Raw genomic sequence first — 25,127 nt, forward strand, 5'->3', positions numbered from 1 at the left:
CCCAGGGTGCCCCCGGGAGCTGCTTCTTGTCCTCTGTGGCATTGAGCACAGCCCCTTGTCAGGGCTCCTCGCGGCCCTTTCGGCTCGGTTCTTGCCTGCTGCTCTTGCACCTCCAAGGCACCACTCGTGCCCTGGCTCTCTCGGGCTCTCTTGCCCACGGCAAGCTTGGAGCGGGAGCGAGCTCCGCTCTTCCCTTGGCTCCATGGGGTTCTTGCTTGGGCAAAACAGACGCTGCTTGGAAGGGCTCCCGGCTTGATGCACCATCCGGAGCTGCCACTTCTCAGCTCTCCCCGCGGGCAATACAAGCGCAGGGCAGGCACGGGAGCGCTTTTCGGGCATCACTGGACAAGAAGCACAGCGGCGCAGAGTTTTGGAAGGCAAAATTAGACTTGTCATTGACACGGTTGAACTTTGGAAAATACCCCACGGTTCCACACACCTCTTCTTTTTCTTCTTCTTCTTCTCCTTTTTTTTTGTGTGTGGCCGGTATCGATGCTCATTCTTCCAAGCTCTCACTCTCCAGGAAACAGGGGGTGCTGGGCCTGTATTCCTGCTGCTTCTTTCCGTGCCCCTGGGGCTGCCCTTTGCCAGGCTGCAAGGGATGTTTCTTCAAGCTCAACTCAAGAGTACCTCAGCCTGCTCCTGGCTACACCTGCGCATTGTCTTCATGCTTGCAAGCATTGGCTCTGACACGGAGTCAGAGAAACAAAGAACTAAAACAAACAAAAAAACCAATACATGCAAAATCCAAAAACTAAACAAAAAAAACTAAACAAAAAAATCAAACAAAGAACTAAAACCAAACCAAACCAAAAAATGCCAAAATTAAAACAAAAAAAACCAACAGAAAACCCCCAAAATAGGACAAAAAATAAAACAAAACAAAATGACACAAAATAAAGGAAAATAAAATAAAATAAAAATAAAATAGAATAATATAAAAAGCAAAACAAAAAACTCCAAAGAGAGAAAGCATAAAACAAAAAATAAAACAAAACCTGAAATAAAACATAAAATAATCCCCCAAAACAAAATAAAAAATAAAGAAAAAATAAAACAAAAAACCAATTAAAAAATCCTAAAAATAAAAAAACACAAAATAACCCCCCAAAATAAAAGAAAACAAAATAACAAAAAATAAAAACCCCCCAAATAAATCCCCCAAATAAATGAAAGTAAAATAAAAAATAAAATAAAATAAAACACACAAAAGATAAAACAAACAACCAAACAAAAAAAAAATAAAATTAATAAAACAAAGTAAAACAAAAAAGAGAACGCAGAAAAACCCAAAAAATAAAACAAAACACCCCCAATGCCCTCAAAATAAAACAAAAAGTAAAACGAAAATACCAAGAAGACCTGCAAAAATACACCAGATAGAAAATAAACAAAGAAACCAAGCCAAACGAATAATGCTCCCCAAAACAACCCAAAAACTTACACACAAAATAAAACAGAAAATAAAAGAAAAAATAAGGCAAAGTAAAAGAAATAAAACAAATCAAAACAGAACAAAATAAAGACCTCTTTCCACTTGTAACCTTTGTGTTGTGTGTCCTTCAAAGTGTTGTTGGAGCTGAAAAACCCCTGGCGTTTCGGGCAAAGAACAGTCTCGTCGTTATTCGACTCCTGGTGAGCGCAGGGAATGGAATGGAACGGAATGGAGCAATTACGCTCTATTACCCCTGGAGTTGTGCATGAGGAGCCCTGACCTAGGCCTGAGGGCTCCATCCAGGAGAGCAGCTCTCTGCAGGGCAGGTCCCAGGCCCACCCAGGAGACAGGGGCAGAGACGGGCACACCTACAGCATCCCCCAGGCAGGGACTGACGGCCCCGGGCGGAGCTGAGACACGGCCCCTGGGCCCTTGGCAGCAGACGCTGGGGGTGGGGGTCCCAGGGGAGGCCTCTGAGCACCCCCAGCACCCTGGCAGAAGGAGGCTTGCGCTGCTCATACGCCCTCCTGGGGGCTTTGATGGGTGACCGCTTGGGAGACAAGAGTATTGGGCCACGTGGACCTTCGTTCTGAGGGAGCACCGAGGGTCTCAGGCTCTTGTGTTTCAGTATCCTTTTCCAAAGGAAACAGCTCGGGCATTTCTAAAAATGAGTACAGGGAGAAAAACAAAATCCACGGGGAGATGAACAGGTATTGCTCACCTCCAAAAGACTGGCAACCACTCAGTTGAGGAGCACGTCCTGCTTCAGAGTGAGGGCTTTGAGCCTCGCTAGGGTCAGAGGTGTGGGGTTTTGCCACCCTGTGGAAACCCAACCAGACTGGATAAACACAGAAGACGTGAAAACCACACTTCACACACGCTCCTTTCAAATTTGTTCACATGACGCGTTTATCTCAAGGTGAGATCATCTAGTCCAACTGCCTGATTACTTCAGGGCTGAGCAAAAGTTACAGCATGGCATTAAGGGCATTGCCCAAACGCCTCTTAAACACTGACAGGCATGGGGCACCGACCACCTCTCCAGGAAACCTCTCCAGTTCCAGGCTCTGACCACCCTCTCCGTAAACAAATGTTTCCTCGTCCCAACCTCCCCTGACGCATGCAGCCCTGAGCCGTTCCCAGGCGTCCTGGCACTGGGTACCAGGCAGAAGAGATCAGCCTCAGCATCTCCCCTTCCCCTCCTCAGGAAGCTGCAGAGAGCAGTGAGGTCGCTCCTCAGCCTCCTCCTCTCCAAACTACACAAACCCAGAGACCTCAGACGCTCCGCAGAGGACATGCTTTCCAGCCCCTTCACCAGCTTTGCTGCCTTCCTTTGGACGCGCTCAAGGACCTTAACGTCCTTTTTAAATTGTGGAGATCAATCCCCCGCAGTACGGGAATGCAATTAGTACAGCTCTAACTGATGATTTCAGGAGGTGCTATTTCAGCCTTCATTTGCCTTGCGTGGCCCTTTGCGAAGAGGAAAGCATGGTCTGGAAATGCACTTCATGTTCAATACCAGGTCATATTCAAGCGTACCATAAATCCCCTGTCATTTGAAATCCTTCCTACTTCAAGACTGGCTTTTTCCTCAAAGCCCTCTGGACAGGGGACGCTCCTGGCGAGGGAGATGGCAAGCCTCTCTCTGCCTGCTGATCCGTCAGATCCACGTTTGGACACACGCAAGGGCCTGTCCCATCACACTGAGCTCACACCACAAGTTTCAGATTCTTTAACTGAACAGACATAGTCTGGCAGCTTTCTGCGCTCGTTGCACCAGTTTTGAAAACTAATCACCATATGCGTTAGAAAACTGATTTTCATAATTTCTTATATTAATTAAAAATAAAAAAGTTCCTTTGTATGTGAATGATGTCATCAGAAATTTTGTCACACCAGCATTCTCAGATGGTTTCAGGTGGGCACATAAAAAGCAAGATCTCCAGTCCTTTTTGCAGCTATCTCACAGGCGCATAAGACCTCTTAAAGAGAGCAGTTGCCTCTCGGGGTTGGATGGCCACCTGGCCGGCCACCTCCTTATTCATGCCAGCACCACCAGCAACAACCTGCCTCTTCACTAAATGCCTGCAGAAGTCAGTTAAAAAACCATCAGCAACCTTCAGTCCCACTGCGGGAGAGTGAAGCATATCCCCACAGACTGCAGTGCCACACGCTGCATCGCACCGACCCAACGCTGTCTCCTCTCTTGGAGCTTCTTCAGCGCCTGGGCTGATTTGGCACTTTCTCCAACAAAACTTCCAAAAGGGAAGTTCAGTTAATGCCATGGGTGAATATTTTCTTCCCTAGGAGTCAGATACTTATTTTGAAAGTGGCTGGACTGACAGCACCAGCTTCCTCCTCAGAGCCTTCCACCAGCCTGCCCATTGCTCAGCTGGCTGGTGGAGGGCGGGATCTGTTGGCCGTGACTGCGTGGAGCTGGACGCCAGCAGGCTACTGGGGGATGAAAGCCCCCTTAGCACATCCCTCAGGCTCCACCCCTCACGCTTTGCTGCCATCAAATCCATGAAAGAGTGAAGTTCACGGTCAGGTCTTTTGAATCCCGATTGCAGAAAAGCATCCTTCAAGACATCTAGGCTTCCTTCTTCACATCATATTCTGCATTTCATGGCATCCATGAGCCAGAAAAAAAGCTCTAGCTCATGGTATAGTTTACAGCCCCCATAATCCCTACCAGCTGAAGCTCCGACGCAAGAGACAACCCCTACATCAAGAAACCGTATATGAAGAATTGCAGGTAAGAATAGGTAACACAGCGTCACATGGAGTGTCATGAGTTTCTGCTCCTGTTTGGAAACACTGGAGTAGGCAAATGTTCCTGGAGACATGAGGAGGTCAAAGGGTGACTATGAGCCACAAACGTGATACAGGCAAATGCCTGCTTGTGTGTCAGGCAAGAGATTTCCACGGGAAAGGCGAGCATTGTGCAAAGCCCTCGTGAGAACTCACCTGCACCATTAGGGACATTTCTCATTCCTCGGGTTCCAGAAAGATCAATTCCATCTGGGATGTGAAGGCAAACATGGAATAAGCAGTTGATTAGGGGCATAGAGGGCCTACAGAAGATGACAATGACTGGAAGGAGCAAGACTAAGGCCAAGAGGGCTGCCATCACTTTCAAGAAAGGTATCAAGAATGAAGGCGGCAGGAGGAAAAGAGCTATTGAAGTGCAAGGGAAAATGTGGTCACGAACACAAAACCATTCAGGTCTTCTTTCCAAGGAGACGACCTCACCATAAAGAGTCGAGCAGCAAATGTCGCTTGGTGCATTGCTAAGGAATGGTGAGGAAATCCTGCACGCTCTCGACACCTCTGCAAAGTTTGCGCAGAGGAAACCAAACCCCTTTCTTTCACCTCTGGCATCAGCACAACAAAAGAAACGTATATGGTAAAAATGCCCTTATTTACAGAGGCTGAAAGTACAGGTGAATTTTGGCACGAATGTATAAAATGGGGGCAAGAACAGTACCTTCCTTACTCTTTCCATACTCAAATACCAAATCCTAAAGGCAAAAGACATTTTCTAGGGTTTAAGATAAGATTTGAACATCTTCCCACAAAGCGAGGTAGGCAAATGACTCTCAGCATGGTTAGAGTCACAGATGAGTTCTGAAAGCAGCAGCTCCGTCTTGGAGCTGGCTGGAACTTCTTATAGAAGCCACCTCTGGCACCTTCTGGCATCTTCTCACAGAAGCCACCCCTGCACTCCCCCCTGGTAACCAAAACCTTCCCACGTAAACCGAATACACCGAGCTTCCCCTCAATGCCACGCAGACAAGGCAACACGACGGCCAGCTGCACGGCAGGCTTGGCCAGCAGCATTTCAAGCCCGGCTGAACACGCTGGGTAGTGAGTGGTGCTCAGCTGTGGGGACCACGGGAGCTCGTGAGGTCCGACAAGCTCTTCCTTCACAACTCCTAAAAACAGTCTTTCCTAATCCTCACACTTGTGTTCTCTGCTTCACCAGTTCATTTAAAAAACCCAACACACTGCATCTCCTTATAGCGACAGATCTCTCCGTCTACTTGTGACTGCTTTACTCAACAGAACTTTACACCCAGACACAGCAAATGATAAAGGAGACCCACGTTATGGTTGCCAAAACGTTCATATCCCTTCAGCTTGCGTGTGGCTGGAACAGCTTCAACCTCGGTACAAATCTGCCCACCTGTGCACAGCTCCTCTAGAACCCCCAATCAACAACCCGTTCCTGTAGGAATGCTGAGCTGAGTGCTGTTAGATGCTCTCGCTCCGAGGGGTTGTAGCTGCTTTATGAAAACATTGGCTTCAGTTATTTGGGCTGGGTTTTTTAAATGCCCACAGATGTGGGCATTCAATGTCAAGCAGACAGTTCTAAAAACCGTTCCTGATCTCCATGCACTCAATCACTGCAGCGGCTAGACTATTTCGGCACCAAAGGCTTCCCAGTGCTGGACCCCATTCTGAAGGGCTGAAAAGATGCACAAAAGAGAGCTCGGCTAAACCCAACCCACGTCCCCAGAAAACAGAAGCAGGGAGACGTGGAAAAGATGAGGCTTGAACCAATGTGACAAATCTACTGTGCTCTCCGTGACAGAAATTTGCACTCGGAAGCTCCTCTTCTTACAGCAGGCCGGGCTTTCATTGCTATGGCCTCTTCAAGGACCCTGCTTGCTTCAGCTCTCTGAAGTTAGGCAAACCAGCATCTTTCAGAAACATCATTCAGAAACATAAACCTTACAATCCTTCACTCCCTTGTAAAGCAGGGGAAGACAAACAAGGCAGTAACATGAGGTGATGATACCTTTAAGGAGGAAGGCACTTGAGGGAGATCTCATGAACTGAAAGTTTCTTACAAAAGAGTTACAGCTCTTCTCCCTCCCTCCAATTTCAAGGGACAGACTTGAAATGGGGCACATGAAGGCACAGGAAACGTAGAGGGGAGCTGCTGCTTTGGGAGCAGATGATGGCACAGGAAGGTAGTGCAGGCAGGAGAAGATGCCCCCATAGCACCAGAGAAAAGACGTAGCCAATCGCAGAATCAGGCTCTTAACAAGGAAGGAAAAATCAGGGTAGCACCAGAGCATCCTTTCCCACTTATCGCCTCTCCTGCTGCTCCAGACCTGACTGACTTGTGTGGAGCCTCTCTGCTCCCTTCATTTGGTGCATTTGCCAAACCACTCAGTGATATCGCAGGGAGAGAAGAGGCTACATCATCAGGATGCGTTTGGGCAAGCCCAATGTGGGCTTGCTTGGCCTGATGCTCTGGCAAACGCTAGATGTACTCAAGGGCCTTCAAAAGAGTTGGGCACTTTCCTATCCAAGAGTGTATGGCTTTAATCAGTTCTGCTTTGGAGCACTTTTTGGTGTGCCGTGGGCCTGAGAATTCTCTGTGCTTTGTGCTCCCTTGGTTTTCTAATAGTTTGGTCAGTGTCCAGTCTCACTAGTGTTGCTGGCTACACCCGTGTAATTTCTGCCAGAATTGAATTTTCCACACAGTGCAACTGACAGCCCTCTGGTGTTCCCTGACACACGCAGAGAGGTTACCGCCAGATTGACCAACTCGTGCGTCTTCGTGCTTTCAAGTCAGGGGCAGAATAACATTAGCTCAGTCCCTTCCAAGTCCTGTAAAAGTGCTTTAGAGTGCTTTAGTCTTCCCAACAGGAACCAAATTTTATCACCTCCTCCTTTTTGACAGTCCATGTTTCCTAAGGTGTGGCCCCGTCACCCCCATGTCACAGTGACACCACCCGGCAACGCAGCAGTCATAGTGCCCCCGGCAACGCAGCAGTCACAGTGCCCCGGGGCAGGATAAAAGGGAGCATCCTCCTGTGTCCCACTGCCATAGACGGCCTGGGGGCAGCCTGAAGACATCTGGGAGGATGTCCTTGAGAAGCTGGTGGAATTACTTGGAGGAACTGAGGGAGTAGACCAGAGGCTGGACAAGGCTGCTCGACATTCTACACTGCAAGGCCAGCTCCCAGAGGAGCCACCTTCAAAGCTCACCTAAAGGACAGAAATCCTTTTCAGCTGGATAGCAGTGGCGAGTACAAGGGACTGCCTTCTGGAGGAGCACTGCAGAGCTCGCTGTCCTCATCCCCCATGGAGCCACGGGCAGTAGCCGTAAGAAATGGGATGCAGAGCTGTTGCCAGGGGTGCCAGGGCTTCGGAGCACCCATTGGTGTCCTGCCAGGCACAGGAAGGATTCTTGCCCACAAGGTCGATCAGGCCGGGGGAACGTGGCCAGTCTCGGAAGCCCCTGAGATGGCTCCAGGTGGAGGGAGAATAGGGCTTGGGCATCTCCTGGGAGGCGTGACCAGCCTGCGGGACGAGGAGGCAGGTCTTGCTCACATGCTCAGGGAATAGCCGATCGCCAGCGCTGGGGTCAGGAAGGAATTTTCCCCTGGGGCACATTGGCACTGCTCCCCGGGGGTTTTTTGCCTTCCTCTGCAGCATTGAGCATGGCCACTTGTCAGGCCCCTCTGCTCCATAGTGGCCAGGTCACTGCCTGCTGCTCATGCACCACGAAGATGGCCTCTCGTGCCCTGCAGCTGGGGGGAGGAAGGCTTTTTTTCCCCCCAGGGTGGGCTAGCAAATGTCCACGGGGGTTTTTTGCCTTCCTCTGCAGCATTGAGCAGGGCCCCTTGCCAGGGCTCCTTCGGGCCCTTTTGGCCAGGAGCCTGCTGCTCCTGCTCCACGAAGGTGGCCCTCGTGCCCCGCATCCGGGGGGAGGAAGCTTTCTGCACTCCCAGGGGGCCCCCAGGGTGCCCCCGGGAGCTGCTTCTTGTCCTCTGTGGCATTGAGCACAGCCCCTTGTCAGGGCTCCTCGCGGCCCTTTCGGCTCGGTTCTTGCCTGCTGCTCTTGCACCTCCAAGGCACCACTCGTGCCCTGGCTCTCTCGGGCTCTCTTGCCCACGGCAAGCTTGGAGCGGGAGCGAGCTCCGCTCTTCCCTTGGCTCCATGGGGTTCTTGCTTGGGCAAAACAGACGCTGCTTGGAAGGGCTCCTGGCTTGATGCACCATCCGGAGCTGCCACTTCTCAGCTCTCCCCGCGGGCAATACAAGCGCAGGGCAGGCACGGGAGCGCTTTTCGGGCATCACTGGACAAGAAGCACAGCGGCGGAGCAAGTTTTGGAAGGCAAAAATTGTGCTTGTCATTGCAATGTGTCATATTTTGGAAAATACCCCATGGTTCCACACACCTCCTCCTCTTCTTCATTTTTCTTGTGTGTGTGGTCGGTCCTGATCCTCATTCTTTACGTTCTCAGGGACGTAACGTAAACAGGGAACAGGGAGTTCTTGCCCTGTATTCCTGCTGCTACTTTCTGTAGCTCTGTAACTTGCCTTTCCCAGACTGCAAGGGATGTTTTTTTAAGTGAAACTGAAGAACACATCAGTCTGCTGCTGGCTGCACATGGACACGGTCCAATTATCTCGAGACGATACACAGGTCTCACCCCCGTCAGCAGGTACATGCCTCCCTCCCACAACGTGACTGAGCCAAGGCCTTGGCTGGGACACGGTTATGGGTATTCAGTGCCTTTTGCTAGTGCAACACCGGGAAGAAGTGGCATCAAAGATTTCCTCAGCTTGTACTGATAGGGAAAGGAGGAGGTAAGAAGAAAAAGAGAATAAAAGGGAAGAAGAAGGGGAGGGGAAGTGAGGAGAGGGCTTTTGATTTTTTTACATGTAGTTTGCTCACGTGAAACAGTAGGCTGTTACCTGCATTTACTCTTGGAAAAATGGAGATAAAGCAGCGAGACAGCCTGTTGCCCATCATACAGGATGTCTGCTGCAAAACTAGAAATAATAGTTTTATGGCCCTCCTCACCTTCATTTATAGAGCTAAATGTTTGGCACCTCTGAAAATTTAACCCCCATAACTTCTGAGGCAGAACTGTCTACTGTAGGATTCACCACATCACCTTCCCAGGCAGTACCAAGTTGTTAAAAACGTTACGTTTCACCCCTGAGTTTGAGTGTGAAACGGCATGAACGATTTCAGTTTACTTCTAGAATTAGGAGCTGTTGCAAGAGCAGTAACTTGGAGGCAATGCCTACGAGGGCGCTTGGAGGATGACAGAAGACTTCTTGCAGGAGAAGTACTCTGCGAATTCAGGCTCTGGTTTCATGTTCTTTGCTATGCTGACCTCTAGGGAAACTTTTCTGCAAAACGGTTTGCCAAAGCCAAAGTATAGGGAGCTATGGTGGCTTCAAACCAGTCAATGCCCTTCTTATTTTAGGGACCAGGCATTTGGTGTCAAATCCAAAGGAGGCCTTCACATGAAGCTGCAAGCTGTTTGTTGCTCTCTCATCTGGTTCCAGCATGCTGGACTGAGTCATGGTCTTGGTACACCTGAGCACGGCTCCGTCAGCAGAGGGAAAGCATCACTGGGGTGATTGTTCCGAATATTTGTGAACTGCGAAGTTATAAATTTGAAAAGAACTCTGTGCTCTGAGTTTATGGAGGCCAGCATATACCTTTTCATCCATTGCTAAGCCTGCTTCATCAATGGATGACGTTGGTATCAACTACTTAAGTTCTAGCCTGACAGCTTTGGGAAGAACAAACAGATTGCTTCCCCAAAGGAGCCAGTGTGAGTGGCGACTGTGGAAGTGTCTCCCTTCAGCAGGCAATGAGCTTGTTTCAGAAGGGACATTTCATGGGCTGAAAAGCCAGAAATGCTCAGTTTGATGCAAGTTAGCAATGAAGCCCAAAGAAAGAAAACAGAAGACTAAAGGCATGGAAGAGAATTTTTGTTTGTTAGTTTTGAAAGGACTGTTTAAAGGAGGAGAAGAGATATTAAGAGAGACGTGCCCTCAAGCTAAATTTACAGAACGGTGTGACTTCCTCCTCGTCTTTGTTAAGCTAGACTAACCATGCTCTGACAGTCTCCCCTGAAATTAGGATTTTAGTATCACTGGTGATCTTCATAACTTTTTCTGCTCCTGTTGTGAATTCATCTTTCTCTGAAAAAGAATGACCAGAACAGACGGAGACACAATGATCTAATAGTGACTTAACGACAGCATTAATAGCTCTCAACTCTTTTCTAGTGTAGGGGTTGCATTTGCCATTTCACTGGTAAATCTGCTTGTCTCCTGATGAACCAGTACACAAAGCTTTACCCTTCTCTGTTTCTTCCAACAGCTGAGTTCCCAGTTCATAGAAACACCCTTCTGGTTGGGAAGAACAAATGCTGACATATTTAATCTAGCCAGTTTTTCCACAGTGTCTTGGAAATTCTTTGGAATTCTTCCACGGAATTATTGCACTTCAGTCACTAGACAATCTTAGGGCAAGATACAAATACAACTGCAGTCAAGAAATGGCAGAGGTAGTAACAAAAAAACCCAAACGAAACACATCAAAACTAAACAAAAGACAGTATACTTAGACCTCAGACTATTTTTGTAAAATGGTTAGAAGACATGTGAATGCATAAAGTACTTCAGAGAGTAAAAATAAGATGTCTTCTAAGACTTCCATGCTTAACCAAAAAACCCCAAGCCCCTTAGGATAATGAGATAATTAAATTCAGGCCAGGTATTAGAGACACCGCAGAAATTTTAATTTCTAGCTCTTTCTGTGCTTGGGGGAATGATATTATTTTTGTAAGAGAAAAAGCAGGTTGATACTGGAAGACAGGAAACAAAGCTTCAAAGAACGCTAAACAATTGTTACTACTCAGAAGAAAAATCAAAACAGACACCTTCCCTCCGCTCAGCCCCCAAAAAACTAACCAACCAAAAAAAACAACTGTAAGGAAAAATCCCTACCAGGGCAACAAACAAACCCTGAGGAATTCTGCTGAAAAGATCCTCAAATGAAAACTCTTCCTACCTATCTTTTTGTTGATGGATTGACAGTTTGTCCTGCACCAGAAGGATGTTGCTAAGGACTTTACACATCATGGTGACAAAGAGAGGACACAGAAATTTTTAAAAAAATTAAGGAAGAAAGCACAACACAAAACCTTAACAAAAAAAGAAGTGGTAATGTTGCCCATGAAGCATGTAGCACAGCCTCCTCCTCAGTGCACCACCAGCTCAGCACCTACTTGTATCAGTTGTATCACAATACGATGGTGGACAGTCGCTCAGAACAGGCTCTTGGGAGCCTTAATGCGCTTTTGCAGATCCAACAAAGTGCTTAAGTAAAAACAGAATATGAGTTGAGGTTTTTTAAAAAAAAAAATCTACATTACCTAAGCGTCAGCCCCAGTTCCCTCTATGGGATGGCTGCTAGGGAAGTCTCTTTCTAAGGGCTCATTTTCTACAGCTGGCATCCAAACACTTTTGGAGCTGATGGTATTTTGGCTGCACCTTTCCGAGTGCATTTTTCTCCAGTTTTTACCACTGTGTTCATGTGCTCACCATGTGATAATAAGATCAGAGATACCTGCAAACACCATTCCTGTGGCATAAGGCTGTTATGGCTTGTTGTGGAACAATCAAGACCTGACCTCTTCAGAGCACTGGTCCCCCACACCACCACAGGTGCCACTGCCAAACCGCATTTTCTAATCTGTTGCTCCTTTCCCTCCTATTTACTCTTCCCCACTAAGCCTTGTGGAATCAAGTTGTAATGCATCTTAAATTTTCTGGCTCTTCGGGAAGCCAACAATTGGCACAATGCCATCAATGCCTTCAATGCTTCTGAAGGATTCCATTCTCTGAAAGGAATCTGTTTCAGGTCTGCTTTGTTATGTGAGGAACCTATGGATTTTTATAGGTTTTCACTGTCAAATCCTATGCCACCATCGCCTGACGACTGAGATCTGCCACCCCTGACATGACTGCTATTGGCAAATCCTTCTACAACCTGGTGTAGCCAATTTCCAGGCAGACTAAACTCGCTGTCATTAGCAGCTTAGCTTCAAGTTAAGAAGCTTCTCCAACAAGTCATGAGGCTTGCTCCACATGCAAGAACTCCAGCGCTCCACCGCTAATCACGCAGCTCTTTCAAATAATACATTCCTGCTCCAGAAATGCTGCTGAATGCTTGGGAGTAAATTGGAAATTGCAGCCTGCATTGAATTGTCCAGAGCTGTCCTGTGTAATTACCCATGGTCTATACAACCGCCTCTATGATGCAGGGCTGTTGGCTTTCTGGGTTTTGTTGATTTTTGTTTTTTGGTTTTTTTTTAATGTGCCAGAAGCCTGATGGTGAGCTTGCTTTGCTGCATGTGCTTCCATGCATGACGTCACGCACGCAGGAGAACCTCTTCATAGTCACTGAAAACTCAAGTATGCAATGAACAGCAAAGGACAGCAGCAAAGCTGAGAACAGCTTCCAGGACACCGTGGAAAGATAAGCTATTCCACAATAGCCACAGACAAAATCTGGAAAGTACGGCACTTAAACCAGTGGGGAAGATATGAAGTACGCTGCTATTGACCCCTAAGTTGCACAGAATCTTTATGATGCACAGCATGTTGATGAATAAATGCAGTTTGACAAAGTATAAATGCACCGTCGTCTAGGTCTGAGTGATTCTTCTTGGACAGTGACCGCCCTCTCCCGAAATGGCAGGTTGGCCGCCATACCAGGCTCTTTCCTTCACTAACATATGGGACATCATTAAACAAAAGAAAAATGATGTGGTGGTTCTCCATGCGGCATACATCTTAAGAGAAAACCTGGAGGCAATTGCATGTGTGTGTGCATGTGTAACTAGAGAAACACATAACGAATGCTTTGATGACAGCGTTCGTAAGTAATGTAAGTTGGAACACAGAGATGAAGGGTGGAGTGAAACAACACACTTGTAAAAGGAGGCTTGCTGGAAGTGGACGATGTGCAGGACCTGGACAGGACGAATACTTTTGCTTGGGTTTAGAAAAAAAGAGGAAACCACTGGAGTTGAAACACAACAGTGGAAAAGAGGTAGGGTTTTTTTTAGTTTTGTTTTACACAGAAACATAACTAGTACTTATGTAAGCTAATCACTTTATTACTGCGGAATATCCTGAGCGTTTCAGCCAATATTGATTGGATGGAGAAACCAATTTTATCCTGTTCCTGGTTCCACTGTCAGACTGGAGAAGAACATTGCTCATCTAGGAATAAACTTTCACCATGCAGAAATCAGCCTTTAGTTCAGTACTCACTTCTGAAAACTGTTTAAATGATGCTCACGATATATTCACTGGATTTGCTTTGGTGATTGGGAACTAATAGTAGTTAGTAAACTGGGTAAACCAGGAAGGGTAAAAACCATCACTTCCCCTAGAGTGACCAGGCCCCTTCATATGAGTACTGTAAACGAACAAAATGTGTAACTCCCATGATCTTGCTAAAGCAAAAAAATCCTTATTATGTGTAGGATACCGTTTGGTTTTACGTCATTTGCAATTACGCAAATTCTTAATTTTGTGAAGAAATTACTGGTCTTGCTCTGTGGAACAAAGCAGCGCAGAGAGGAGACCTGCTCACTCAAGGTTCTCTGCATTGTATCGACTTTTAAAGTAAAACAAAGGATATAGAGGTGATAGAATCCCAAATCTGCCTTATGCCTTTTGCTGTTAAGAGCAATCAGACTGCACCAGCAATTAAATTCACTAAGATTTATGGCTGGGTTGTGTGACAGTACCAGCAAACTTGGTATCTCACAAGTATTTTATTGGTTTACCTCTTATTGCTGTCTTAAATGAATCGCTAAGAAGACAACATACTCCAACACGTTCACTTTTTAATACCTCTTTAGCGACTCTGCTGATCACAAACAATAGCAATGACCAAGCAATTTGTCAGCAGGAAGGGCAGCTTTCTTTGCACTCTGTTTACATCTTCTTGCGTGCATCACTAACCATACGTTTAACTCACTGCCTTTATCTAAGAGAAAAAAATAATTTTGTCCTTCACCTGCGAGTTTGTGGCTTTTTTCGTTTCCTTTTCAGACTCCAAACATCTGAGAGAGGGGGCCTGAAAATGAAAAGTGTAATTGTTCTCTCATCTCAACCATGCCGTAAATTCTGGTGAGCTGATAGCCTATACCTGAGTTTGCTCAACTGAAAATTACGAAGTAATTGCTCATGTTGTGCTACTTTATAAATACTAAATGTGTATTATAAATACTAAATTTTTGGTCAATTTCACTTAAGGGAGAAATTTATAAATGACATTTTAGGGGTCCCATTATGCTTACACAAGACAGCAGGTATAAAAATGTTTAAAACCACAGCTGTCACTTTTTCAAGGAATGGATAAATTCCCCTGGAAAGTTGATATTCTGTTCACCACAGCATTTTGCTCATAGGTTTTCCAAGAGCGCTAATTCTTGTAGCTTTATAGGCTTTCATGCTTTTAATGTTGATTTCAACCACAGAAAGCTCTTAGGTCAGTAACACTGCAAACTGGGGGAAGGTGAAAAGCTTGAGCTCGTGTGGTTTTCTGCTGCTTTCTTATAGTTTCTACAGGCGATTTACATTCTACTACGGCATTTTCAATCGAAAGTCACAAGGACAACATCAAGACATTTTGTATACCAAGGCAGAATGAAATTCCTGCTACGCTGCTCACACAAATGATCTGAATGGATCAGGTGTGGGGCCACAATGAGCTATTTTTTGGCCTGAGTATATATCTATAAATATATACAAAACCTGAATGGATATGTATAAACACAAATAAAGCGTACAGGGCTTACGCGTTCAAAACTTTAACCGGAGCTCTTCCCTGGCACTCACACACTGTAACCACACGCCGGCCAGCGCTCCTCATTGGGGAAGAGACGCGGGGGTGTCGAGGCCTCCGCTACAACCCAAGATCTACGGTCCCTCAGCAGAGAAATAACGCCTGCCCCGCGATGCCTCGCCCGCCACTCCCCTTCCTTCCCCCTCCCCTTCCCCATTCCCCATTCCCTTCCCCGTCCCTATCCCTATCCCTATCCCTATCCCTATCCCTATCCCTATCCCCTTCTCCGCCCCCGCCCCCTGCGGCCTGAGACGGCACGCGGCGCCTTGCCCCAACACCCCCAGGGCCTCCACCACTCCAGCTCCAGCCTCCAGCGAGGCGGACAGCGAAGGAGAAGCCCCGGTGAGGCGGCAAGGCCGCAGCCCAAGACTCAGCTCTCCCTTGGCACCACCGCACCGCACCGCACCGCACCGCCGGAAGTGATCTTTGACCCTCCCGCCGCGCTCCCGGAAGCGCCCCCTCCCTCCGTCCGCGGGGCGAGCGCGGCGCAATTACCGCGAGAGCCGCGATCTCGCGAGAGCCACCCGCGAAGCCGGCGGGAGGCGGGGGGGTAGTTGGGGAAGGGGGTGAGGGATGGCGAGATCTCGCGAGAGCGGAGCTGCTGCCCCGGCTCCGGGCATGCGCGCTAGGGCGGCGGCCTCGCGCGCGATTGGCGGGGCGCGGCTACCCCCTCCGCCCCCCGCTCCGCCGCCGGCCCCGCGCATGCGCCGGGCGCCGCCGGGCCGTGTCCCCGGTGCGTGTGTCACCCGCCCGCGAGCGCGGAGGCCGCCTGCCCGCGCGCGCTCGCTCTCCCCCCTCCTGGCCGCCGGCGACTCGGGAACCGGGCACCTTGGGGACCCGCCGGGCAGGGTAAGCGGGGCCCTGGGCCAGCGCAGAGGCCGCTGCGCCGCCTCCGACAACCCCATCCCCCCCACAACTCTGCCCGGAGGCGGCCCAGCACGGCCTGACCCCGCTGCCCCAACCGGGGAGCGGGTGAGGAGGGAGGAGGAGGAGGCGGCGGCGGCCGCCGCTCACACCCCCGCGCAAGCTCCGGACGAGGCCGCCGCGGCCCGGGATGGAGTGAGGAGGCCGCTGCCGCTAAGGAGACACTTCCGCGTTGCGGGAGGCCGCGCCGGGCCCCGCGGGAAGGCTCCCGCTGCTCCCCCGGCCAGCGCCCGACCCCGGCGGCGACCCCTGCCCGAAGGCGGGCGGCGCGACCCGCCCCCACCCCCCACACCTCCCCCTTATGTGGTGGGGTGGCCCTATGTGAGGCGGCGCGGCCGGGCTGCGAGGCGGGCCGGGCCCCGGCGGCCGGCCGCGGAGAGAGGGAGCGAGCGAGGCCCCGGTGCCGGCCGGCGGGTGTCCCCGTGTATCTGTGCGGCGCCAGGTCTCCATGGCGCCGGCAGCGCCCTGAGGGCGGTGGCGGCGGATTCCCTAGGCCGCGTCCTCGTCCTCGGCCGTGAGTGAGCTCGATGCCGAGCACCTCGGACGCGGCGGCCGGCGGGAGCGGGGGAAGCCGGGGCTGGGGGAGCGGCGGCGGCAGCAGCAGCTCGGCGGTGGAGGCGGCGGCCGACAAGAAGCGGCTGCATCACCGGAGACGGAAGCGCTTCGCGGCCCAGCCGCAGCCTCCCCCCCCGCCGCCGGCCCCTCACCCGCTGCTCTTCCCGCTCCTGCAGCCGCCCCTCCTGCAGCCCCCGCTCCTGCAGCCGCCGCTGCCGCCGCAGTCCCTGCTCTTCCTGGCGGCCACCGGCGCCTCCTCCTGCTGCGGGGACGGGGGGGAGCGGAAGCGGCCGCGGGGCAAGCGGCGCTCGGGCTCCCGGCACAAGCGGCGGCGGGGCCGAGGCGGCGGCGGCGGCGGGACCCAGGAGGCGGAGAAGCGGCGCGGTAGCGGGGGGCTGAGCACGCTGGTGGAGGAGTACGACGATGTGAGCTCCCAGTCCGAAGGGCTGGTGGGCGGCGCGGCCGGCGGCGGCGGCGCGGGCAGCGGCGGGGGGAGCCCGGCCTCCTCCTCGGGCGGTGGCGGCGGGACCCAGCGCCAGAGGGGCGAGGCGGAGCGGAGCGGCCGGTCCCGCCGGGAGCACCGCAGCAGCAGCGGCCGCTCCAAGGAGCGGCACCGGGAGCACCGCCGGCGGGGGGAGGAGAAGGCGCAGCAGGAGGGGGCGTCGGCGGGCCGCGGGGGAGCCGAGGCGTCCTCGTCCTCCTCCAAGTCCCGCAGCCGCCACAATCACACCGGGGGCCAGGACCGGGAGGGACTCAAGAGCAGCAGCGGCGGCGGCAGCGACGGCCGCAGGAAGGGCTCCCTCGCTTCGCCCGGCAGCGGCAGGAAAGAGCGGGAGAGCAAAGCGCACCGCAGCCGGACTAAAGCGGCCAAGGAGCCGCCGTCGGCTTACAAGGACCCGCCGAAGGCCTACCGAGACGACAAACCCGAGCCCAAGGCCTACCGGCGGCAGCGCTCGTCCCCCAGCCCCGGCCGGGATGACAGCCCCCCGCTGCACCGGTCTTCGCAGAGCCAGCGGAGCCGCAAGTCGCTCAGCCCGGTGGGCGGCCGCTCGCCCCTCAGCCCCTACAGTCGCCGCCGCTCCCCCAGCTACAGCCGGCACAGCTCCTACGAGCGCGGCGGGGATGTGTCGCCCAGCCCCTACAGCAGCTGGCGCCGGTCGAGGAGCCCCTACAGCCCCGTTATCCGGTGAGTCCGGGCCCGGGGGGGAGAAGGGAGGGATGGGGATGGGGCTTGGTGCGTGGAGGAGGGGAGTCACGGCTGGGTCTGGGCTGGAGAGGCTTGCGTCTAGCAACAAAAGCCCTCCCTCTTGCCCTTTTGCTGGCAGAAAGCTGGGGTGGGGGGAAGGGGAGCGGGACACATACAAAGATCTTCCTGTCTTGGGGAGAAAGGGAGACGCGGGTGCTTGTAACACTCCTGCGGCTAGTTTCTCTCTGTGGGAGACCACCTAGCTGGAAAAAGGCTTTTAAAATACTAAAGGGCATGAGAACGTTTTCAGATGAGATTAATTGAATGAAGATGCTTTTCAGAGGACAGGTTTTCTGAAGGATCAATTTTGATTTTAAATTTTTGCTTACAAAGTACGGAGATACTTGGGTACATTTTTATGTATGCTGTTTCTCCATATAAAAGGATGCATGTTAAATATGTTTGCGTTCGGTTTAATGCCCGCTAATCTAAAGAGCAAACAAGCTGACAGGCAATTTGTGTTACAAGTGTTTCTTGTTCTTTTTAGAGGTCTACAGAAAGACTTTCTATAAAGAGACTTTCTAAAGAGTTTCTGTTTTGCTAGCAAAAGGGGCCAATGTCAAGTTTCATTAAATTGTCTTCCGTGCTTTACACAGCCTATGAAAGCATATGTAAGCTCTTTTCCCAGTAAGGTTATATATGCGTATATATTTAACGTGTGCTTGCAAATCATTTTCTTCCTGTTAGTGGGAAGTCAGAATGTAAAGGTCAGTGTTACTGTGACTTTTTGGATTTTTTTTATGGAGAGGAAATGTGGGCTGTATCTCTCTGATCAGATACAAAGAGTGTTGCAGAATTAAAGCTCTTCAGATTTCTTAAACTTGCAGCAAACCCGCTGGGAATTTAAAGTATTTGCTTAGTATGTATTTATAACTAAAGACTTTTATTTCCCATATTGGAATCTTACTGTTGCCTCATTGTTTACAGGCTTACTTAAATTCACACCTGGACGTCAATTTTAAATGTATTGGGCGATTTGCCAGTTCACTGGCAAGAATTTGTTTACAAGGCATTACCTGGTGGGTTGTCTGAGAACTGTTCTCTGGTGTTTCTAACGAGCACTTTGCATCGGTTACCATTTGAGGTGTCCCACTGTGCATCCAGTGAGGATGCTGAAGCTGTACCTGTGTTTCACTAGGCTGTTGTAAGGTCTGTTGTCCTGGTGTGCATTGAGTGCTGTTTAAAGAGCAGAGTAACAAAACTGTGACCTACTTTGTTCAGAGGGGTAGAACAAGATGACTTTGGAAAAAAATAGTGATTGTTTTAAGGTACAGTTGTATGGAATAATTTTGTAAACAATAGGGTGTTTCAAGCAGAAAACACTGAGTGCTCTGAAAAACAGCACGTCGTTGTTGTTCCATGAGAACCTGTTACAAGTGGTTAAGGATACTCTTTCAAGATTATGTGAATAATAGAATAGTGGGAATATTATGTGCATAGTTTGACTTGAACACTCTAGGAATCAGATTCTTTTCTGTAGATGCTTATACCCTGGAATAAGAAGGCGAATAATGACGAGAAAATCGCGTACGCTAGGTTTGCATTTAAGAATAGCTGTATTAGTCAGACTGACAGTCCAGTTTAGGATCCTGTCTTATGCACTGGCTGATAGGGCTGTAGTAGAAGGTACAGGATATCTTTATAGGGGACAGTTACAGAACAAAGTTTTTAAGAGTGTTGGGTTTCTTTTTTTCTGTTGGTAGTGGGCCTGTGATTTGAAGCATGAGAGTGTAAATCTCCTGATTTTTGTATTGTCTCTGTTAAGCATGTAAATCTTCCTTGAGTTGCAGAACTGTTTCCAGGAGTTACCTTTGTGACTTCACGCCTGCCTTCCTCCAGTTAAATTGTAATTTGCATCCCATCTGTAACTACATACGGATAAATTACTTTGTTAACAAATGCCGATTGTCAGGTTTACTGGAGAGGGATTGTAATGGCCAAGTGAAAAGAAGAGGTTCCTATATGTAGAAAGCAAGGTCGGTCTGTCCTAATGTGGCATTAATTGTAAAGACGTCGTTTTCACAGGAAACAAAAGAAATCAAAAGTGTGAAGATAAGCTCAGTTGTTCATAATGTCAGGCTGGTGTGGAGAAATGCAAGCGAGTGTTTCTTTGCTGACATACAGTTATTATGCATTATGTGTGTTGCTGTAGCAGTGGGGAAATAAAGATGGAAGGTATTTATACAATTATTTTAGCCATTCAAAACTGTGTCATACTCGCTTTTTTTTGCTTGACTCTGTGGTACTGCACCCACAATGTTGAAAATTTTTTGTTGTGCTGCTTAGATAATGGCATAGTGGCCTTAGACTTGATAGAATATTACGGTTTTATGAAGGCAACAGCTTCTTACAGCACCTGTTGTCTTCATCTGGTTGATTTAAAGACTTAATTCTGGGCTTGTATCCAGCTATAATGGTATCAAGACAGTAAGAACTTTGTATGTGGCTGAGCATTCCAGGCTGCAAGTTTTTTTACTGCTTTCATTCTATAGCTCATATATGTGTCTTCCATAATGTTATATACATTATCTAGTTATTATGGTATGTAGAAAATGAGAACAAAGCGATTCTAGCACACTTGGAAAGCTTGTGTGCCTGGAATGCTGATTTTTTTTCATCTAGGTCTCTGAGCTGCTTAGGGAGAAACTTCTAGTAAACAGCTGAAGAGAAAGATGTGAAGTCAGCTTCACTCATTTGAATCCCTGGTTGTCTCAAGCTGCAGCAACAGTGCAATTGCTGTGAGTTAAAAGTTTTGAGTTGCAGTAGTGACTCTGACTGCCGTGTTTTGGTGATGTTGCCTGGAGGTGGGTTCTGAAGAGAAGCAAAGACTCTAGACTTCCACGCTTGGAAAATTGAATGGTAGACTAATTGCCTTTTCCATTATAATAGCAGTAAACGCCTGTGTTTTGGGCAAACTAATTGTTTGAGCTGTTCCCACTTGTTGAACAAAACTTCTTTACTTGCTGCTGATGCCTTTGTATTACTACATTTTCTTGTGGATTTTCTTGTTCGAAAGTAGCACATGCACATTTTCAAAATGGAAATTCTTCCATAATACCAAAAGTATGAGGTATTTATTTCTCTACTGATAAGCTGACTGGATGTTTTTTTAAAAAAAAAAAATCACAAGAAAAAAAAAAAGGGAGGGGGAAGGCAGGAAAGAAGAAAACTCCATGGTTGACAAAATAAGCAGACAGTCTCTCTGTGTAAACTAGTTTAGGATGAAATTGTAGGAAGGGAAGAACTATTTTTCATAACTTCAGTCAGGTCATCTGCTATGTGATCACACATTTAATTCAGTTAGCTGTGTAGATGACTAATCACATTTTCCCAAATTTGGATACACCTACCCATCTGCCTAGATAAAAGTGGGTGGGGCACTAGTAGCATAGTACTACTCTGTGTGTGCATGTTACTTATAGGAAAAATACAGGATTTCTTTTCTTACTGGTACAGGGCCGTCTCGTTTACTGGTACTGGTACAGGGCCATCTCGTTCTCTAGCTGTAGCTGGTCTGTAGTAGTGAGGCTCTGCAAAATACAGATCAATTATGTGCAAAACCAGGAGACAAGCATAGGGAAAATGGTAAAATACATGCTCAGTAAATGCCTACTTCACGTAGAAGATATGATTTCAGACACTGATGTAAAAATAACTTCGAATCCAGTAATTCTACTACTTCTGGACTTAAAGGAGTAGGAGAGATTTTCAGGTGGTTTTTCCCCCTTGTTTGGTGAAAATAGATTTTTTTATTATTTTTTTTACATAAAGCTCTCTAATCTTGTTTAGTATAACTGTATTTTGCAGAATTTTAAATGTGAAACTATGTTTTCACTGATTGGAATAGCTAGTTTTTCCAGTGTGTACTGAGGCTCTCGCTCTAGTACATATCCTGAATTTATTAAGATTCGTTTTGTTACTTGGCAGTGGACTTTGCCTTTTGCCCAACCATGTCAACGTGCCTTTCCTTCTCCTCGTTGGGCTGCTTCTTTCCTTATTGTGGGAAGGGACTTCATTTGAAAAAAAAATTGACTGTGTTTAGAACTCAGCATTTGAATTGACTTGACTTTTTGCTGATTGATTTCTTTGTAGGCAGGGCTGTCATCTGAGAACATAGGGTTATAAAGCAGATTTAAGAAAGAAATAAAACTCATGTTCAGAATTTTTCAGTATTCCTGTGTGGTATGTATTGGAGACCCTTTTTAAGATTTATGGTTTGAATCGGTAAGGTGAGTTACGCAGTCTTCATGCACAAAGCAGCCAAGTAGGTGGTTGGTTGCAGAGCTGCTTAGAATATAACCTTGAACTAGAGGCTAGAAAAAAAGAAATAAAATTAATTAATAAGGTACCAAGTGAGAGAGCGCTATTACTGTTATGGCTTAAAAGAAAGGAATCATATGTTTGCCTGCTAGTGCAACTTGGAAAAGCTGTACTATGAACTAGAATGTTTTGTCAAGGTGGTTTACGTTACTGGGTGATTATAAATGTCTTGGAAGATCTGCGGTGAAGCCAATTGATTAAATGTAGGTCTCCCTTTTCAAATACGCTATGACCTTACCAGGCAGGGGGAGATGGCAGTGCTTAGTCTGTAGCGCAGCATTCACTGGTAGTTAATGAAAGAGCTGCGCTACAGTGGGTGTTTTAACGTCCTTCATTCTGTTCAGTTTCTTGTTTTTCCACTCTGATTCTCATGAATCCTTTTGTGTTATGTCTTGTCAAAAAGTTACTGACAAAATGAGTTTCCTCATTCAACTCCATAGACCCCAGTATATTCCCAGTATAATTATTGTTTGCACTTAGGTAACACACGTAGCTAGCTACTAGCATGTTGGATTTAGCTTGCTCTTAAAGCGGTTAAGAAGAAAAGAGGTTTTCAAGTTTACAAACCTGAGAAGGTAACATGTGACTGTTCTGATTTGTCAATAAAATGTAATGCTTTTTTTGTACTCAAATAAAGGAAGGATTGGAATGAGAAACACAGAAGCACTTAAAAAAAATAGCATGTCAAGAAAAAACATGTATCTGTTTCCTGGAAATCTGACATGTGTAACACTTATTTTTCTTTCCTCTGTGCTATCAAGGTAGTAAAATGTATCACGTTAGGTTTTAAGCTGCTATTTGGAATCCTTTCATTCTGTGCTTGAGTATGTAAGTGATATTACATCAGTAGATTTTTTTTTTTTTTGTAAATTCATTAGTAAATCTACTGTTTGGTAATTGATAAGGTAATCAGTGAAGTTCAATGGAATGTTGCCTTGCAAGGTGGAGGAACATTGTAACAGTTTTGAAACTTGTAACTAATTTACAACAGTTTGGTATCCTAAGTAGTTTCTTGGTAGTGAATAAATACATTGTATTAATTAAGAAGAGAAAAAATGAATACCGGTTTATTTTATAAAATCTAGGCAAAAAAAAATATTAAAAAGAAAAAACTGTGATAGCTAACCCAACATTTTTAAAAATTATTATTTCTTGGGCTGGGGCCAGAGGGGGAGGAGAGGGGAAAGCATTCTTTTTGTTGTTCTGAAAAATGGAGGAAAGCAGTGCTGAGTTTTGGTTTCAGGGAGACTTCCTTACTAGTGCTTTCTTCCTCTATAATTTTCTTTAAATCTGACTATTCTTATATGTGTTTTATAGGTAATGTCTTGAACTATTTTTTCTGGTTTTATTTGATAGCTACATATAATATGTAATTACTTCAGTTTCCCTTTGCAGCTAATCTAGTTGTGCTCCTTGTCCCCTTTGTTGCTGTCTCAGGGGAAGAAAAAAAAGCAGCTTTCTATAACGAACTTTTTAGTTATAATGCAGGCTAGTCCTACTGATACTTTTTTTTTTAGGCAAATCAGTTTTCTTTGTGGTTTGTTTTTTTTTTTCCCCTCTCCATATATAAAAACATGTTGAAATCTCTATGTGGTTCAGGAGGGATTTTGAGTGTCACAAAGCCTAGCAGTTATTCTCTCTGTAGGGACACAGACCTGTGTGAAGTGAATTCAAGATCCTCATAGAAGACTGTTAATGGTGAAGCCTGATGGGAAAGGTACTTGTAAATGAGGCAGAACTTCTGGGTGCAAATAGGTAGAAGCATCGGAAGAAACTTACCCGAAACAGGAGCTTTTTCGTAGTTTCTCCCCATGTGTGTTACGAGCAGATGCTGGTGCTTTTGGTTTGAGAGGTTTGGATGTGGCCCTTAGGTTTAGTACACTTGCTGATCTCTCCAGGCATGGCGGGGGGAAGTTTGGATTGTTTTGTTGGGGTTGTTTGCCATTTGCAATGCAGTTCTGTGTAGTTGTAGCCACTGATCTTTAGTTCCTGTTTAATGTGTTGCAAACTCCTAATTAAAGACTAGATAGTTGGTGGCAAATGAATGTCAGATAAGGCATTTTATATATGCGTGTGTGCAGGCACGCACACACATTTAAAAGAATTCTGTTGGAAGATTTAGAGAGTAGCGTATATTTTGGATGTCTTTCCTGGTGTTTTTTCAGGGTCCCAGTAAGATGTCAATGTCCTGTTAAACGGCAGACACTGGCTATTGTGTGAGTCCATTTCTGTGCTGCTGCGACTTCATCTTTTATGTCAAATGAGTGTTAGCTCTGAACATAGTGCATTGGCTGTTTTCATTATGTATAACGCAATTCACCCTGAGTTCTGGATACTTTTATGAGGGAAAGCTAGTAAATGTCCATAGCTTTCGTTTTGTGCCATTTTTATAGATGGAAACTTGCACATAAGTTTTGTCTAGCCTGGAAGGTTTTCTTGGAACTTTTGAACTAATTCTGATGAAAGAAAGTGATAGTTGAATATTCGAAAAGATAATTAAGCTTATGAAAACACAAGATTTTATCATTGTAACTTGAATAACTAGCACTTGTACATAGCTGCCTTTTACTTAAGATTCAGCATTTGTCTGTTTAGTTGAAAGTGTTATTGTTTTTGCTGAAACTCTCTCTTCCCCCCCCCCCAAAATTAAGTAATGAAGAACTTCTGTAAAAATTAAACCAGTGCAGAGATTATACTTAGTCAACATATTTCATAACTAGGCTACTATCGTTTTGATCTGTTGTTAAGGGCTGTAGTGTGTACTGGAACTGAAACTTGAATATTTGTGTGCATGTGTATTTGCTGTCTCCCACATGGATGCAGTTCTGACATGCGAAAGTTATGCTGTTGTCATTTGGGTGTTAAACCTGGGGTGGAGAATGGTGGGGTTTTGCTGAGCTTGCATAAATCCATGTTGATATCCCAGATTCTCTTGACTAATATTGGTAAAAA

At 47.2% G+C, this 25,127-nt stretch overlaps 1 protein-coding gene across 7 annotated transcripts in view; it reads left to right on the plus strand.

Moving 5' to 3' along the window:
* Positions 1-15,846: 15,846 nt before the first annotated feature.
* The window catches only part of CDK13 (cyclin dependent kinase 13), a 50,096-nt gene continuing 40,815 nt past the window's right edge, over positions 15,847-25,127 (plus strand). For 6 of the 7 annotated variants that reach the window (XM_063325593.1, XM_063325596.1, XM_063325597.1 and 3 more), the window contains exon 1: positions 15,848-17,795. In XM_063325593.1, the coding sequence (XP_063181663.1) occupies positions 16,582-17,795 (1,214 nt within the window). In that variant the 5' untranslated portion in view covers positions 15,848-16,581. Of the gene's footprint in view, positions 17,796-25,127 lie in introns of all 7 variants that reach the window. The other variant, XM_063325595.1, reaches the window with a different exon arrangement.

Source organism: Chroicocephalus ridibundus, chromosome 2 (assembly GCF_963924245.1).
Source record: "Chroicocephalus ridibundus chromosome 2, bChrRid1.1, whole genome shotgun sequence".
NCBI classification, from domain to species: Eukaryota; Metazoa; Chordata; class Aves; order Charadriiformes; family Laridae; genus Chroicocephalus; species Chroicocephalus ridibundus.